The sequence below is a fragment of the Triturus cristatus genome, chromosome 1_1 (genome assembly GCF_964204655.1).
Source record: "Triturus cristatus chromosome 1_1, aTriCri1.1, whole genome shotgun sequence".
In the NCBI taxonomy this organism is placed as follows: domain Eukaryota; kingdom Metazoa; phylum Chordata; class Amphibia; order Caudata; family Salamandridae; genus Triturus; species Triturus cristatus.
In genome coordinates, this window is record NC_140579.1 from 580781005 (window position 1) to 580799079 (window position 18075).

The following is an 18075-nucleotide window of genomic DNA, read 5'->3' on the forward strand; positions in this document are numbered from 1 at the left end:
TTTCCTCTACTTTGGGATATTTATCACCACCAATACTATGTTGTTTTTCGAAAGGAATCTCAAGGGGGTGTTGCGGCGGTTTCGTACAGATGTGGTATATTGGAAAACCATCCCTCTGACATTGTTGGGCCGGGCGTCCCTATACAAGATGCTAGCTCTGCCGCGTTTCCTATACGCGTTACAGAATACGCCCAATCTGGCCCCCAACTCCTATTTTTCACAGATTGAGGCAGTATTACGAGATTTACTGTCGGACAATAAACCGTCCGCATAGCATTGGCTAAGCTAACAATGGGATGGTATGATGGGGGAATAGGTTTGCCAGACCTGCGCCTTTATTACCAGACCTCGCAATTGACGGCCATCAACAATTGGGTGTTCGTGAGAAATGACGATCCGAGCTTCCGCACGGACCACTGGCTAATGGGAAAAGGGGGCTATAACAGAGCCCTTTACACCAATGACAAGAAATTGGGACTGACCGGCCCGACGGCGCGCACAGTGGAGGTGTGGCATGGAGCGCAGAACCGGATGGGATGGCGGGGACGCCCAACTAAAGCTACCCCACTGTGGGAGCCGGACATTTTAGGGAGATTAAGCACATATGCGGGGGTCGCTAAGTGGGAACTGATTGGAATTTCCAAGGTGGGTGACCAGTGGGTCAAAGGAAAAAAGGCATCATTCCCGGAACTTCAGCCAAAATATCAGTTGGCTCCATCGGAGGGATTTCGTTACCTGCAGATCAGCCATGCCATAGAATCGGCTCGACCTAAAAATGCACCCCTTCGGGACTCCTCTCCCCTGGAGGATAGGCTCTTGCTGGACCCTATGAACCGTAAGGCCATATCACTCACGTACAGGAAACTGATTAACAACCGGGTGGATCCGATGTCAAAGCTCAGGGCGGCATGGGAGGCAGAACTAGGGGATTTGACCAATGAGGACTGGCGTGAGGCACTGTCCTCACCCAGAGAGGTGGCTGTCCCAATGCGTCTTCGCCTGGTGCAGCTTAAAATCCTGCATCGGGTATACTTTGAATCGTTTTTGCTGCACAGACTTAATAGGTGGCCAGACTCACTATGCCTTCGGCGTTGCGCTCAGACGGGAACATTCCTACATATCTTATGGGGCTGTCCCCACATACAGAGATACTGGGTCAATGTTACCAGACAATTGGCTAGGACATGTGGTAAGACAATACACCCAACACCCACGCTGTGTCTGCTCAATATCTGGGAAGCGACGGACCTCACGCAGATTGAGCAAGAGTGGGCCACAGGGGGTGTAGCTAAGCGGAACATTGCCCAGCGGTGGGGAGTGGACACCATACCACTAATGACAGATTGGGCCAAGGACATGGATCATGCCATGATAGCCGAGAAAACTGTATTCAAAGGGAGAGGGTGCCCACGCAAATGGGATCACAAGTGGGGAAAATGGAATAAGTATAGAGGAGACATATGTATCTCTCCGACGGTAGAACTCAGGAAGGAGAGGCAGCAGGTACATATGGGGGGAGCACAGGAACAGTCACACACAGGGTGAGAAGTCCTGGATGGCCAGAGAGACACGATAACTCCTAACCCGGGGACACTAAAGTGCATACTGCATGGAGCGAATGGCGGCGTTTGGCATTAGATACCCTGGACTTCCGTGTGGTGGAGGGGCGTTGAGGATGAGTTGTAATGATATGCACTGGCATTTCTACATTGTCAAGTTAATGGTCACTGCTGCTGTCTTTGTTTCTAATAAAAATAGTTTAAAAAAAAATAAACAAAAAAAGAAAAGTCTTCACGACAGCCACGAAGCAGGCGAACCAGTCCGGGTGGGCCAGCACAAAAAGCCAAAGGGACGCAACATAGATAGCTCATTTCCAATGGCTGGCCACCGTTTTGCATAAACGGTGACGCCAGCCAATGGAAATGAGGGGCGGGGCTTAAAGACCTTTTCTAAAAGTACTCATCTGCAATAAATTTGGCCGAGCGAGCTGCGCATGTGCGCAGCAACGCTAGGCGAGACCTAAAAACCATAGGGAGGGACTTCCTTCAGACCCAGCAACACCCGAGCTAACAGCATCCTAAATTTCTCCTTGTGGAGGAAGACCGCAGCATGTGCAGGTCCAGAATAGGAAGAAGGCTTATCTCAGCTGCTGGTACCAGTTCGATTGCACCCCTGAGCAACATAATAGAGAAAGGACGTCCTGCTCTAAGATGCTAGTATGATCCTCAAGGATGGCTGAGGAGGATTTGGAATCAAGGCACACAGCCTGAGATACAACAGGAAGCAATTGTGGGGCGGGGCCTGAAAGCTTCGTAAGGGACATTGTATCCTACACACTGCACTTAAACACCATTCTGGGGAAAAGTTACATTCACTGTTGCTGATGAATGATTGAATTCAATAACAGGGACGGGAGAGCATGTAAATGGGGTTAGTTTTGAGGATAGATGGAGAGGTTCTGAGTGGGAGGGAAATTGTGTATATGTGAGTGGTAAAAGGTTGGTGAGAAGCCTAGTGTTTGTAGGCTACAATTTGGAGCACTGCTGTGTCCATAGTCCAATTATAACAATGAATGGTACAGGGAGAAGGACACACCTTCCAGCAGAACGGCCAGAGACCCTTAACTTTTTACTGATCTCAGAGTACCTGGCTGCTAAGATGTCTTCTCATAATTTGGCCTATGCTGTGGTTTGGAATGTGTCAAGAGTGGAGGGGTGAGTTATCAAGCCACTGGGCCTTCAAGAGCCAAAGAAGATCAACCAATCTTCTAACCCTTCTAATCCTTCATCCCATTTGGAAACACCTAGACAGCGTAGTGTTGGAGTGGGTCAAAGTATAATTCAAGGGAACAACAAAAGGAGAGCAGCAAGGAACTAGTTTAGGTGTAGGGAAGGATTTTAATTCTTTTTCTTGGTGAAAAAGGGTAAGTAGTAGGACTTGTGGCCACAAAGCCCATGAATCGCTTAGCCAATCCTAGCCAGGTGGTCTCCCAGGGAATTATAGCAAATGCATTGGTGAAGGAGAGAGCAGACGGAACCACAAAGGGATAAAGGTACAGCTCAGCAGAAAAAGAGAACTGCACAAAGGGACCAAAAGCGGAAGAGAAGCAGAGGTCGATGTAGAATATGATGACAAGACCATGGGGAAAGGTGCCAAAAATGAGCTTGGGTTAAATGCAGGAGAAGACAAGACTGTATATTTGTCTTAAATACTTTCCAGTTCAGATACCTTCAGTTTAATGTATAGCAAGAAGTCTCATAAGTTGTACTAAAGAATTCTTTAGAACACCTACCACTTTGCTCACATTCTTAAAGTTTCACATGGAACTGTATTTTGCAAACGTAAATGCCAATAGACTGTAGTATCAGACACAAGATCACAGAGAAGCACTTTGTGAGGTTAGGCTATTAGCTTCTTGCATAAAAGAATACAGACAAAAAATCCTCTCATTTGTGCATACAGGTTTGGCTTTATTTTTATTTACTTAATTTTACATATGATGCCTGGATTATAATCCCAATTCTGAATCAGAAGACATCATTAAAAATAAAAAGGACAGTTTTAGGGGTCCAGTGTCTCGTGCACAATTCCTGATCAGAAACCATCGACTGTCCAGTGCATGAGAACTGCCACCATCTTACGGCAAGCCAGAGGATTGCTTTAGAATTAAAAGACTACCATGCATATACTTCCTTAAAATTGACACTGCTGAATTAGCTAAAATATTATTTGTTGAATCTGTTTGATTACATTCAGGTGTTTCTGTGTAGCACGTAGCTACCCAACCAGGCCTCCCAGTTCTGATAGCAACTCCACCATCCAGCACCTGCATTAACTTTTGACTAAACCCAGGCTTCAGAAGAGATGGGGTTTGAGCAGTTATTTTATGCAGATTTCCGACTGTTGAAATCTGAGGGAGGAGGGAAGAGGGTTCCATAGTTTGGGAACAATATACGCAAAGGAGTGGCCACCACCTCTTGCTCTATTAACCTTGTGTACAGTCGGAAGCCCTTGCCTACTGGATCGAAGAGGCCTATATGGAGTATAGAGGGTGAGCACATTCTGGATGATGAGTGGGCTTTTCTCATGGATGCCCCAATGAGCAATGCAGAGCACCTTGAACGGAATTCTTTTTTAAACCGGTAGCCAGTTCAGGTCTGCAAGGCCTGGACTGGCTGATTGATGATTGCGCTTTTGTGAACGATTCTGGCTGCAGTATTCTGAATCACTTGAAGTCTTTTCATCGCATATTTAGGATTCCCTAAATAAAGGGAGTTAATCTAGTCCAAACATGAACTGGTTAAGCCCTGCATCACTACCCTCCTAGTAAGTGATGGTAACGTATGTAGGAGTTTTGAGGCAAATGCCAAAACAAGATACAGCCAGTTTTCGGGCCTGTGTTTCAATAGGGAGTTTGTCATCTATCCAGAAATTCAGCCTTTTTACAGTCTGGGCAGGCTCAGGTATTTGTCCTAATTGTTCTGGCCATGACAATTCCAGCTATCTTGACCTGTTACTAACCACAAGTACTTCCTCTTTGTTGCCATTAGGTTTCAGGCTACTTGCGGACACCCAGTCTGTCACCTACTTATGGCATGAGTTAAGTTGGATGTAAGTTCGACTGACATCAGGTGTAAGAGCCACAATGATCTGTGTATCATCTGCATATGACACTAACGCTAATCCTTGTGATTGGTCAATCACTGCTTGAGGGAGTACATAGAGATTAAAAACTGTGGGCTCAGAGAGGAGCCCTGTGGAACTCCACACCATAGAGGATGGGAGGCTGAGTAAAGTGCATCTTTGCACACCTGGAACCTTCTATTTTCAAAGAAGGCTTCCAGCCATTTAATGGCGTTCCAGATAGTTTTGACTTCCTTCTTCCTCTGGATAAGGATAGGATTTGACATGGTGTTGAATCCGCGCTTAGATCTAACATTATCATGGCTGCTTCTCAGTGGCCTCCCTTCCACAGCTCGATTTAAAGCCTGTCTGGGTGAGAAGGAGAATGTTATGAGTGTCCAGAAAACTTGACAGATATTTATTGACATGTGTTTCCAGTAATTTACTTATTACCGGAAGCAGGGAAATGGGTCTGTAGCATTCTGCCAGAAGAGGATTCGCCTTAGGTTTTGTTAGTAGCAGGTTTCACTATGGCATGTTTAAATATTGGGGGAACATTGCCACTTGCAGGGAGTGGTTCAGAATGTCCATAACAATGGACAGGAGCGCATTGCCGCCCTGACCTAAAATATCAGGAGGGTCTGCATCCAATGGTGATCCAGATTTGATAGATTTAAGGATGGATTCCATTGTTTTGTGACATAGAGCAGGAAACACAGACAGGGTGGGCCCTGACCACAGCCTTGCCGGAGAAGAAACATTAAATGTGACTGATTTAGGCAGGAAGTTCCAAATTTTATTAACTTTATTAAGGAGAAAATTAGCACGCATGTTCCAACGTTCTTCTGAGGGTGGGGGACCTGTGGAGCACGGGGGTAGATTCATGAGACCGTTTACCACCTTAAACAGTTCCTTGGAGGAATAAGGGGCATTCTCTATTTTTTCCTCAAAGTTAGCTATTCTGGCCTGTCTTATGGCTCGTTTGTAATTTTTTATGGCTGTACTGTAGCTATTTTTACTGTTTTCTTTGTATGATTTTCTCCATTCTCTTTCCTTCTATTTTTAAATAGGGTCAGCCCTGAGGAGAACATTGGGCCCTCCCTTTGGTCTGATTAATTGTAGGAGGTCCGCAGGGGACTGTGCCAAGTCTAACAAATGGACAAGTTACTTACCTTTGGTAACGCCTTATCTGGTAGAGACATGATCTATCCACAGATTCATTACCTTTGAATTTGCCAAACGTCAGACTGGATTCAGGAGATTTTTTGGGGAGAAATAACCTTGTACGTCAGTAGGTGGCGTAGGTCTGCTCCGCGTGACATCTTCTCCTTTGTGATGTCCCAGTCACTTATATAGATGCCACCTCGGCACGCTGACGTCAATTACTAGTCACGACTTTCCACACCAGTAGTGCGGAGCCATGAAGTGCACTGACATTGGTGTGTTTCTGAACAACTAGGGCCCTGAAAAGAAACAGCCCTGACCCTAAAAACCTGTCCGCAGTGCAGGGAGGAATCTGTAGCTAGATCATGTCTCTACTAGATAAGGCATTATCGAAGATAAGTAACTTATCCATCTGATACAGACATCTAGTCGCAGATGTCTTACCTTTGAATAGATACCCAAGCAAGACCATCTCTGGAGGAGGGACTCTAGACAATTTTAGGTCAGGAGTTCTGCAGGACACAGCAGCCAAAAAGTCTGTGGAGTTTACTGTCCAGACAGTAGTGTTTGGCAAACATGTGCAGTGATGCCCACATTGCCGCCTGACAAATGTCGAGGACAGGGACTCCATGTTGCAATGCCGTGGTAGCAGCCTTAGCTCTGGTATAACGAGCCCTTTAGCCTTCAGGAGGCTGCTTTTTGGCCACAGCATAACAGACTTTGTTGCAAAGGACGACCCATCGAGAGATCATCCTTTTCTGCACTGCACGACCCTTCTTTGCTCCCACGTATCCCACGAAGAGTTGGCCGTCCACCCGGAACTCTTTTGTGCGGTCAAGGTAAACGACCACGATCTTTCTGGGTCCAGATGGTGCAATCTCTCATTTTCTTTAGAGGGAAGCAGAAGAGCATAGAAAGTGGGCAGGGTGACAGATTGCCTGACGTGAAATGGGGTTACCACTTTCGATAAGAAAGAGGCCCTAGTGCGAAGCACCAAAGTATCAGGGAAGATAGTCGGGTAAGGAGGCTTGGATGACAGAGCCTGCTATTTTCTCACCCACCTGGCAGATGTGATTGACACTAAAACAGCTGTTTAGATGAAAAGCAGCTGGAAGGAGAAGTTGGGCAAAGGTTTGAACGGAGCACACATCAGGAAGGTGAGTACCAAATTAAGGTCTCACTGAGGCATGATGAAAGGGGCATGGGGAAACATATGTAAAAGCCCCTTGAGAAATCTATTTACAATAGGGGATTTAAATAAAGATGTATTAAGTCCAGCAGCCTCAAAAATTGCAGACAGTGCCAAAAGGTACCCTTTGAGAGTGCCCAGAGCAGAGCTCTGCTGGGCAAGGTTCAAAATAAACAGTAAGACTTTAGGGAGGAGCAGAAGAGGATCAATAGATCTTTCTGGAAGCAGAAAGAAGATCAAGAGATCTTTGGATTGATAGAGAGCCAAAATAACATTACAGATTTTGAAGGAAGGTCGAATGCTAGCAACTGCCACCGCTCAATCTTCAGGCAAGATGGCACTGAGTTGACCGGTTAGAGTGGAGGACCCTCCCCTGCTGCTACGACAGAAGATCGTCCCAAAGGGGCAGTCTGATTGGAGGATCGATGCTCAATCGGAGAAGTTTGGGATACAAGACACTCCGTGCCCAGTCCGGAGCCACAAGAATGTCTTGGGCCCGGTCACTACTGATCTTCTTGAGCACTCTAGGCACGAGTGGTATGGACGGAAAGGTGTATAGGATGTCTCAGCTCCACTCGAGGCGATAAGCGGCCCTGAGCGAGAGCCGCCTTTAAAACTCCAACGCACTAAATTGATGACATTGTGTTATCTGCGGAGGCTAACAGACCTAATCAAGGCTCACCCCACTGCTGAAAGGACCTTGCGCTTCCTCCGAATGGAGAAGCCATTTGTGATCCGCTAGACATCGATGGCTAAGTTTAACCACCCTGGTGTTCAGAGAACCTGAAAGCTGTTTAACTACTAGGGATATGTCCTGCTTTTCCAGCCAAGTCAAGAGATGCAGGGTAATCTTGACAAAGGGTCCACGACCCTACCCGCCCTGTTTGATGCAGTACCACATGCCTGTGTTGTCTGTGAACACTTGAATCAGCTTTCCTATGAAGAAAGAAAGACTTTCAATGCCAAGCGAATCACTCGAAACTCCAACATGGAGTCCACATTCCACCTGAGAGCAGGGTCCTCTGATCTCCAACCCATCACAGGAGTGACGCATCTGTCACTACTGTGTGATCTGGTTGAAGAAGGGAGAGGAGCCTGCCTCTGACCCAATTGCAATTGGTCAGCAACCACTGCAGATCCTGTGCAGCTCCCTCCGAGATCTGGACCATGTCAGAGATTCTTTTGATGCTGCGCCCACTGGAACTTCAGGTCCCACTGTAGAGCCCGATTATGCCATCTGGCATGTGTCACAAGTGGGATGTACGAGACCATGATGCCCAACAGCCTCAGAGTCATTCTCACCGAAATCCGGGATAGAGGATGAAACATTGGTTTCCTAGCTTGAATATACTGTGTTCGCCGTTCAGGAGGAAAAGCCAGAAACTTCACTGTGTCCAGAATAGCTCAGATGAAAGGGAGAGCCTGAGAGGGAGTCAGGTGAGGCTCTGGCATGCCAGCGAATGCAGGAGGTTCACCGTAGCCTGAGAGACGATAGCCTGGGGTGATCCCACCTTCAACAGCCAATCGCTGAGATGGGGGGGGGGGGAAAGACTGACTGCCCTGATCTGCGCAGATGGGCAGTGAACACTGCCATTACCTTGGTGAACACCAGAGGGGCGCTGATAAGGCGAAAGGGGAGCACGGTGAACTTAAAGTGCTTATGGCCTAACATACACCACTGATCGCCCCGATGGGCAGGCAGGACGGAAAAATAAAAATAAGCATCCTTCAAGTCCACCGCTACCGTCCAGGGCAGACAATACCCGAGCCAGAGTGAGCAGCTTGAACATTTTTCTTTTTGAAGAAGAATTAGACAGCTCATAGATTCAGGATAGGGCAAAGGCCTGTGTCCTTTTTCGGGACCAGAAAGTAGTAGGAATAGCAACTACAACCTACTTCTGGCACCAGAGCCCTTTCTGTGGCTCCCTTGGCCAAGTGAGTCATGACTTCCTCCTGAAGCAAGTCAGGTGATCATCCAACCGTAAGTTGGAGGCATGGAGGGAGGAGTAGTCTTGAAGGGGAGGAAGTAGCCCCTTCAAAAACCCACCTGTCCACGTGATGTCTTGCCTGTGGTGAAGGTGATGGCCGATCCTACCACCAACTGGCCGCCCATGATCTTGAAGGGCCGAACTAGGAGGGTTTGGAGTCTGAGGGCGGAAGAGGGGTGGTTTATGTATGTATGTATTTTTCATTTTTAGAGCGCACTGTAACCCTACGGGCATCCTGGCGGGACAGACCAGACCTCTGACGCCCGAATCACGGCGTCGGAACGAACTGCATCCACGCCATACAGAGCTTGCTCAATTTGCATGGTTTAGTCGCTGAGGCCTCCGTGGGGTATGGCTGACATGGCTGAAAGCCAGTTTCATGGCTACTAGGGACGTGTGGCCACTGAAAGGCCCAAGGACTTGATCGTAGCCCACAAGTCCTTAAGTCCAGGGCATGTCTGCTTTGTCCCCGAAGAGACTTTTGCTTTCAAAGGGCATGTCCATGAGGGAAGCCTGGCCATCCCCAGAAAAGGCAGAAGTTCTCAGCCAGGCATGCGTCGAACAGCCACTGTCGATGAAATTGCTCCACCTAGTGAGTTGGTCGTTTCAAGCCCACAACAAATGGCGAAATTTACCGGATCTCTTCAGTCAGTTACTGCTTGGGAGAGGATGGCCTGGGCCTCACACAAGACCTGTGGCAGTTGTCAACCCTTTCGCTACCCCTGAAAACACCAAATGCCTAACCTTCACTTCATGTTTGCCACATGCATGATCCATAAGCAATTCACTATGGATGAAATGGTCAGGGATATTTGCCTACACTTTTACACCTCTCCTACTCATCCTGTACTTGGTGAAGGAGATGAGGCAATTGTCCAGAACTCACTCTAGCAGGGTGAGGCAACCTTAGGATTCAGTGCTCCTATAGATGAGTATCAATTCCCATGAGAAGCTGCTGATCAGGACGAAACGCCTCAAACAACTTGAGCAAATCAAGTGTACAGATCATGAACAGCTCAGCCTAGCGATCTGGCACCTGTCAAAGTCTGACTACCTAAACCTCTCTGAGGAGTACATGATCATACTGCGTGAAGCCCACAGTAGTACTGCATGCGCATGTTATGCAACCAAGTGTAAGAGATTTGTCCACTTTTGCATCTCCAAGCAACAAGAACCTGTCAAAGTCAAGGTTCACGATATACGTTAGTTCATACACTTCAATATGACTTCATTTAGCTGTGGTAGTGGCACAGAAGCCTAACAGCAAACAATCCCCCTTTTCAGGATTTTTGTGGTCAGGACGTTCATGAAGGACCTCAATGTATGATACATCCACCCCTGGTGTTAATTAAGACTTATGGGGCTACCGTTTGAACTCCTTCCTCATTCCAGCAGTGTTTCTGGCAGCCTTTTATTTTTTACTATAACTTTGCTTGGATTTATCAGCGAGTTTCAAGAGCTCACTATTTAGGAACTATTCATTCAGGTTGAAAGGGTAGTCCATAAAACTACCCTCAAATTCCTACCCAAAGTTGACTCACATTTCCATAGCAACCAGACTATTTAGCTACCTGTAGTCTTTCTGCAACCTTATTCTGTAGGGGAAATAGCACAGCACACCTTGGACGTCAAGTGGGTAACTTCTGTATTGCACTAAAAGCACTAAGTTGTTTTGCAAGACTAACCAGGTCTTATAGCCTTTGCTAAACACCACAAGGGTCACGGTGTTTTAAAGGAAGGCCGTGTTAGGTACAGGGCCACCAATGCCTGACCAAAACCCCTTGCCCTTAGTCCTTCTCCATCACACCCATGCTCTTGCTAACCTTCCTAACCTCGCTCCCCTCCACAGTCACTCCATACTGAAACCCATAAACCCCTGGAGACCCATACTATGAAAATGTTGTGCCTGGTGAGGAGACAGACCTATGGGGAGATTAGTGGCTTGATCTTCAGGATGACCAAGGCCTAGAACTTTAACCTGGTAGGGATTCCCCCAGACAACATGGTTGCCTATCATTCCGTTATCCTGAGGGATGCACTTCGCTGCAGCATTGAGATGCATGTAGCTCAGGTCTACAATAGAAATACAATACAATAGTATAAAATAGGAACACACTTCAAAACAAGGAGGTCAGAGCAGTATCACCCTGTGTTTAAGGGCATGCTAAAATTTGCCCTTGATAACTGCTACCTCTCAGTCAGGATGTCCTGTTACTTTAAGAATGGTGATAAAGTTGCTGGGAATTATGGCTTCATGTATCACTGCAGTGCCGAATGCCAGACTGCACATATGCACACTGCAGGACTGGCCTTGTGATACAGTAGTCACAAGCGAAGCGTCACTGAGAGGATCAAGTGCTGGTGAAGGCCAATACTCAGTGCACTTTACTGTGGTGGAACAGCAGCAACCTTTGCTTGACAATTCTTTCCTAGACCCATATCTGCAGGCGACCATAGACGTCTTATTCATGAGGTGGGATGCTCACCTCAACCACATAAATATTCAAGGTACCTGGATCCCACAATATCAGGTTTCCATATCAGTTACCCGAGTTCTTGTCTATCAAGATAGACAACTGGGGATCCCCACTGCTGGAAGCACCTGTGGTGGACTTGTGGGTGGACTTCCCATTTGTTGACGCATATTCCTTAACAGGATTTCAAAGTTATTGTTGTCAACCCCCAGTAGATGTTCTAATAGCAGATGGACCTTGTTGCTGGCTGTCCAGTGCCAGCTCTCTTGTGCAAGAGTGATTCAGTGCTAAGGTGCAAAAGATTCTTTACCAGAGCCGCATCTACCTCTACCCTTGCTATTATTGGCCCTGTAACATCTCAGAGTATCCTCTGCCTGCCTGGGACTTGTGAAAGACCTGTTATAGGCACAATCTAAGAAAATTGCCCTTCGGTCTGGAAATCTGCAGGGCACCCATGGACTTCCAGTATGCATCAGGAAGGTGCTGAACTAGTGTCGCCATCCCTCCAGTTGACATCTGTCTTACCTCAACAGCAGACCCACTGAATTGGTATTTCATCATTGGGTGGTTGCACCCAATGAATTCAATTGACTAATTAAGGTTATCGCGAATGTGGCCAAAAGACAGCACGGTGCTGTACATGGTCAAACACAAGTTGAAAGTCAGTGAGACACAGGAAAGGAAGCAGAGTTGTGGACAGTTAATGCATTGTGAAGTAGCGTTTTTTAAAGAGGTGAATCTTCAACTCTTTATTAAATAGGTGCACAGTTGGGGCAGTCCTGGTGGATAAGGGGATAGTGTCCCAGATCCTGGGTGCATCAACGAAAAAGGCCTGTTGTGTTTCTTTTGTACACTTCTTAGTCTGCAGTCTGAGAGAGTGCTGGCCTCGGGTGTGCCAAGAACCACCAGAGATGGTGAACTTGCAAGATAAGCAGTGGTACTGGTTGTGATGGCTTTGTAAATGATGCCAGTGGTTTTGGAGATGGTGAGGGGAGGCAAGGAGAACCGATGGAGTTCAAACAGAGTTGGGGGTGATATGATCAATTTTCTACAGGCCCTGGAAGAGACATGCTGTGGCGTGTAGGATGCCCCAAAGGAAAACCTGTGTAGAGTCTGGGAGGCCAGGGCATTACCACCATCCAGATGCAAGAATACAAAGGTTTGAACAGCATTTCTGAAGTAGCTGTTTTGAAGAAACTCTGACTTTCTAAAGAAGAGATATCTGGTACCAGGCAGTCTTTGCTTTTTGGCAATGCGTTCCATGAAAGAGAGGTTGGTGTCCAGGGTGAATCCAAGTGATTTGGCATTCAGTGAGAGTTGGGGTAAGAAGCCATCAAAGTTCATGTCATCGAGCCAGGTTTGTACTATATTTAGTTTGTTGTTCCTGGCAAATAATGGGAATTTGGTCTTGGTTGGGTTATGCTCTAGGTAGTTGCCTAACATCCAGGTCTGGATGATGTGTAAGGAGTGTTTGAGATGTAGGAAGTCTGAAGCAGAGTAGTCTTTCAAGTGGAATTGTGCATCATCAGCATATTAGTGAACCTTTGTGCTGTGAGGAACGGATGGACTGGAATGCTAGCCAAGTGACTGACAGATGCAGAGTTTAATTTAAGCATTTCATCATCACCTTGTTGTAGTTGCAGTGGATGCTTTAAGTGTGACAGGCATGCCCAGATATGGATTCAGTGCTCACTGTGCCATAGAACTGAAGTTGTCCCTCACTGACTACATCTAAGTAGGTCGAAACCAGTCTGGAGTTCCTTGTGATCCCTTCTGGAAAGATCCTCGTCTGGCAGTACGGAACTGACTGTACTTATGAGGAGTGGGTAGGTGCTGATGTGCGTAAGGTAGGCCTTAGTCAAGATTGGCATGGTGAGTGAAAAACAATGGCCTGGAAGCAGCCATAAGCGATTGCCAGTGGCTACGATAATAGCTTGTTGAAGTTATCTGCAAGTACAGCACCAAGCGGCTCCATGTAAAAGTTGAAGATGACAGGAGACATTAAGGAACCCTTGGGGATTCACCATATGGTAGGGATCCTTAGTGATCTGGAGGTGTTAATGTGAACAAACTGGTGTCAGTTGGAAAGGTAGGAGGAGAACTAGTGGAAGAGGGTGCACATGAGGGTGGGAAAGTTGACAATGTCGAAGGCAGCTGAGAGGTCTAGCAATAGCAGGCGGCAAAGGCCATCATCTATGGTCAAGAGGGCATCGTCTACAATGCGTACGATGGCAATATCAGTGATGTAGGGTGATCCGAAGTCAGACTGGAAGTCGTGCAGGAGATAGTTAGCACTGATGTGATCTTTGAGTTGAATATAGACTGCTTTTTCAATTATCTTGCCGATGAATGGAAGGGCAGTGATGGACTGCCAGATGGCAAGCTCATCAGGATATAGCGTAGTCTTAAGAGCACTGGGAAGATGCCATGAGTGAGGGAGCTTTGACAATGGTAAGGAGGGATAAGAGAGCATCCCCAGAAAGCTTTGATGGAGGACGATGGTAAGACATCTTCAAAAGAGATGGCTTTGAGGCACCTGAGTAGGTCTGCCAAATCTGGGAGGAATAGGACTTTAAAGGTTGACCACTGCAGGGCTCTATGGGAAGGAGAAAGTGTGAGAAATGAAGAAGGCTTGATATTGTCGATGTGCTGTTTATTCTATATCCTCCTCACCTACTTCCTGTCCGCATACTCCGAGGAGATTTCTGCGGTGATCAAAGCGGACTCGACTGAGTCACCGATCGGGCATCAGCAACATGGGTTTTGAGGCGACACAATCGGTCGAAGAAGAACAGTGCACATTTCAGAGGGAACAATGCATAGTGATTGTTTTCTAGTTATCTGTGTCAAGGAGTAGAACAGTTAGGCCAGAAAAAGCCACAAGGAAGGATCTGGTCTATGAACCATTATTGAACTCGTAAGAAACCAACTGTGGGAAAAAAAACCAATCTAAGGTGTAGTCGGTGCCCATGCACATTGTGGACTAAGAAAGCAGTCACAGCACATCCTGTGACTTTAAGCTTCTTCAAATTAAAGCAAGCTGCAATGTCAGAGCCCAATACTAGATGGCAAGAGTACGCTGATTATGTGCATCTACAGCTACACTTGCTACTAACAATGTTAAAGTCATGTGTCAAGCAAAGGTAAAGACACAAGGAATAGGTCTCCTACCCCCTCACTTCTACCACAAGAATGCATGTAAGCTCACTACTTTCTTGTACCAGTCTTACCTCTGGGTTTCTCAGATGCATGGGCCTCTGCCTCACTATGGCCAATGGAGATGTCAGAAGAGCTGCGGCAATTCATTAGTTGCTGAGAGTCCTGGAAGGGCACACCTTTGCGTGGTCGGGCCTGAAAACAAATTTCACCTACTTTAGGAGGATGGTAGAGATAGAAGAGTTGCAAGAATGAGAGAATAAAGCTGCAGGAAGGACTGAGGTAACTTGACACAGCTGTGTGTTTTCTGATGCTGGAATTAAAATGGTGCTTGGGATCAAGAAATGGTAACAGTCAAAACCAGGCGCAGGCTACAACGTCAATATGTTGAAGAAATCTTGTCAATTAAAGCAGAGGTATGCTCACGTCTAATCCTGTTAACCACACAAAGTTACACCAATCTGTGGAAACAACTGCTGCACAGAAAATGGTGTATACTTAATGCCTTGCAATATTCAATACCGCAAATTAGGACACTTCGTGCTCACCTGAGGCTGGAAACCAAGGACTGCTGTGGGAACTAAGATCTCACCTGAGGATGAGAAAAAACAATCAGGATATCACTACATCATATCACAGTTACATAGTATCTGTTCAAAAAACAAGAACAGCTCATTTATGAAGACATTGGGAGTGGCTTGAAAAAGATACATGCAAGAGAAGAGTCTAAACTTCTACCCAGACTTCAATGTATGCCTTTGTACTACTAAAGCAGAACCCAGTTACATGACGTTCACATGCCCACGGCTGTCAGATCACAGAAAGAATAGAGTAGAATGACAAAAGGAAGGCTCACGTAAAGTGAGACAAATACATTAAGTAAAAAAAGGAAGAACATTTGGTGCCTTGAAAAATCTTTATCCACTGGTTTGAAAAACACACAGATGGGTTTTGTGACCAATACCAGGGTTCCTCACCAGAGTGGCTTGTGGCCTATCGCAGTGCCTCAAAGTTGAAAGGATTGCGAAACAGCCATAACTGTAAGTGTTCCCTACTGATCGGGTTAAGGGGTACCGGGCACTGAAAGTTGGGCATCCAAAGCCTCATTAGCCCTCCTATATAGGCAGATGGAGTGGTCAAGCCCTAGCTCATGTGAGGTGAAGGTTGATTCTGATACAGTATGTAATAACTATTGCAATCACGATAAAAAGTAATGACAAGTCTGGCTATTTTGAAAGGAGTGGCTATTTAACCTTATCATGCTGGGAAAACTCCAGGATTGGGTGCACTGTTTTGTTCCCTGCCCCTTCATAAATCATCTACCTTTGCTTCTTCCCTCTAATGTGACAGGTCTCTTGGTCTTGGCCATCACAAGAAGTTCATAAGGATTCTCATCTTCTCCCTCTGTTGTACTGCCTCGGCTCTTCCTCCTTGCTCCAGTAGCCTAAAATTAAAATGTGTCAAAAAGACTCAAATGTAATCCTTTGAGTAAGAAATCCTTAGGACTAATACACAAAAAAATCTGCATAGGCAAAGCGTTCAAGTACATATAATTTTTCAGAAGCCCTAATTCATTCAGTATATGCACCCTTGAAAGATAGGTCTTTAGACTGCAATACAGTAATATAAGTTGAAGGATGACAGACTGCATTGCTCACAGTCATCACTGAGAACAAAACCTTTCCAGTCTTTTGTAGGACGTACGTAAGCTTTAACAGTATTGAAAACCATTTCTAAAACTTTGTCCTGTGCCATGGATTAAGACGTGATGTACACTTTTTATAAATGAAATCTTACATTGTGCAGTAATCGAATGGTAATGCCAAGTATTTGCGTTGCAAACTTCTTTACAGGCACTAAACTTCTTCACTGGCACTATAGTTATCTGTGTATGGTCAAAAACAAATTTCTTCTCTACAAATAAGAGCTGCTATTAAGACGAGATACTTCATGAAGATCCCAGGGGGCAACAAGTCTGAAGGGAAGATCTTTTTAATTGGTAGTGGTAATCAAAGCTTTAGCTTCCTTCACCCACAATTTTGTTTAGATAAAACGGTCTCTAAAGTGCACAATAGCCATAGGCAAGTGTGTATATATATAAAACAGGAGTTGCACAGAGCAAATACGTGAAGTGAGTTAGCCCAATGGCACATTTCAACATGAGGGTACTAACAATGACGAATAAGTTACTTACCTTCGGTAACGCCTTATCTAGCCACAGATTCCTTACCTTTGAATTATCCCCAGGTGCCAGACTGGATCCAGAATATTTCTACAGAAGTACCTCTGAGCGTCTATAGAGGGTGCCGAGCGACCCAGTAATGACCTCATCCACTGGATGTGACGTCATTAGAGTCTGTATAAGCCCTCCCCTGACATCCTCTTCTTCCGTGATGGATACCCAAGCAATACCATCCCGGAGGAGCGTCTACGAACTGATTTCAAAAAATATCCCCGACTAGGCTATCTGGTCTGCAGAAGAAAAAGAGAGACTGCTTGCCAGGAAGGGAGGGGTGGAAGAAAACATCCCACCAGAAAACTCCGGGAAAACCCCGTACAGAACCGAATCCGCAGCTGTGTAAGGAAATTAGAGAAATTACATGGCAGAAGAACACGACATATAAACATAACACTACAATGTCCCCCAGGAGGGCAACCGGTACTAGAGACCGTGGCAGAAGGCTAACGGAAGGCTAAGGACAACAGCTAAAACTACTGTGCAAAGCTCCCAGCAATAAAAGTATGCAAGGCAGAGGGCTCCAATCAATAGCTGATAAAGCATCGCGAGAAACAGCAACAATCATGGCCATAGACAACATTAGGCAGAGGAAACACTTAGAGAGAAAGGAAGCTCTCTGGGACTATGCAGCCAAGAATCCCAAGAAAAGGAAGGTATAACAGGTATAAAAGATATATATATATATATATATATATATATATATATTCACAAACAAACGCTACCTGTGCTGCCGAACTCTTTTCATGACGGGTGCTTCCTTCGTGCAGGTAGCATGCACGCTTGAAATCAACAAACAAATTGTCCCACTTAAGGAACACTCACGGAGCACTCGTGGGTCTGGAAAACCTTTATTTCACCTCGCATGACGCGTTTCGTCACTCTTGACTTTTTCAAATGCTGTTCTGTGAAAAAAGTTCTTTGCCATTTTAGTGTCTTTAAAGCCACACTTGGCTCCTCCTGCATAATTTCAGCAAGGAAGGACTGCATTCAGACGCAAGCAGTCCCTCCTAGTTGTTCATGACTGCCATCTTTGAATATCAGTATCGTTGTTATTATACCATCATGGTGATTCTTTTACAGTAGTTGTTCTTTTGTAATCAACTTCCATACAGTGATGGGAAAAGGAAGGATGCATATTTCAAAGATCCCAATTCGCCTCTGTGTCTTAAATTAGGAGCTCCAATGTTCTTACACCAGCCCTTGCGTCAGCCGCTGAAGTGCCACTTGAGAATTCCGTGCCTG

The 18075-nt window shown here is 45.9% G+C and overlaps 1 protein-coding gene across 19 annotated transcripts in view; it reads right to left on the minus strand.

Moving 5' to 3' along the window:
- Positions 1-18075, minus strand: part of ANKS1A (ankyrin repeat and sterile alpha motif domain containing 1A) — a 1389901-nt gene that overhangs the window by 562260 nt on the left and 809566 nt on the right. For all 19 annotated transcript variants that reach the window (XR_014978931.1, XR_014978928.1, XR_014978939.1 and 16 more), the window contains 3 exons: positions 15918-16038; positions 15143-15186; positions 14669-14789 (listed from right to left, as the gene is read on the minus strand). Coding sequence is in view for 16 of the 19 variants with exons in the window: in XM_085645485.1 (XP_085501611.1) it covers positions 14669-14789; positions 15143-15186; positions 15918-16038 (286 nt within the window). In the remaining 3 variants the exon portion in view is untranslated. The remainder of the gene's footprint in view (positions 1-14668; positions 14790-15142; positions 15187-15917; positions 16039-18075) is intronic.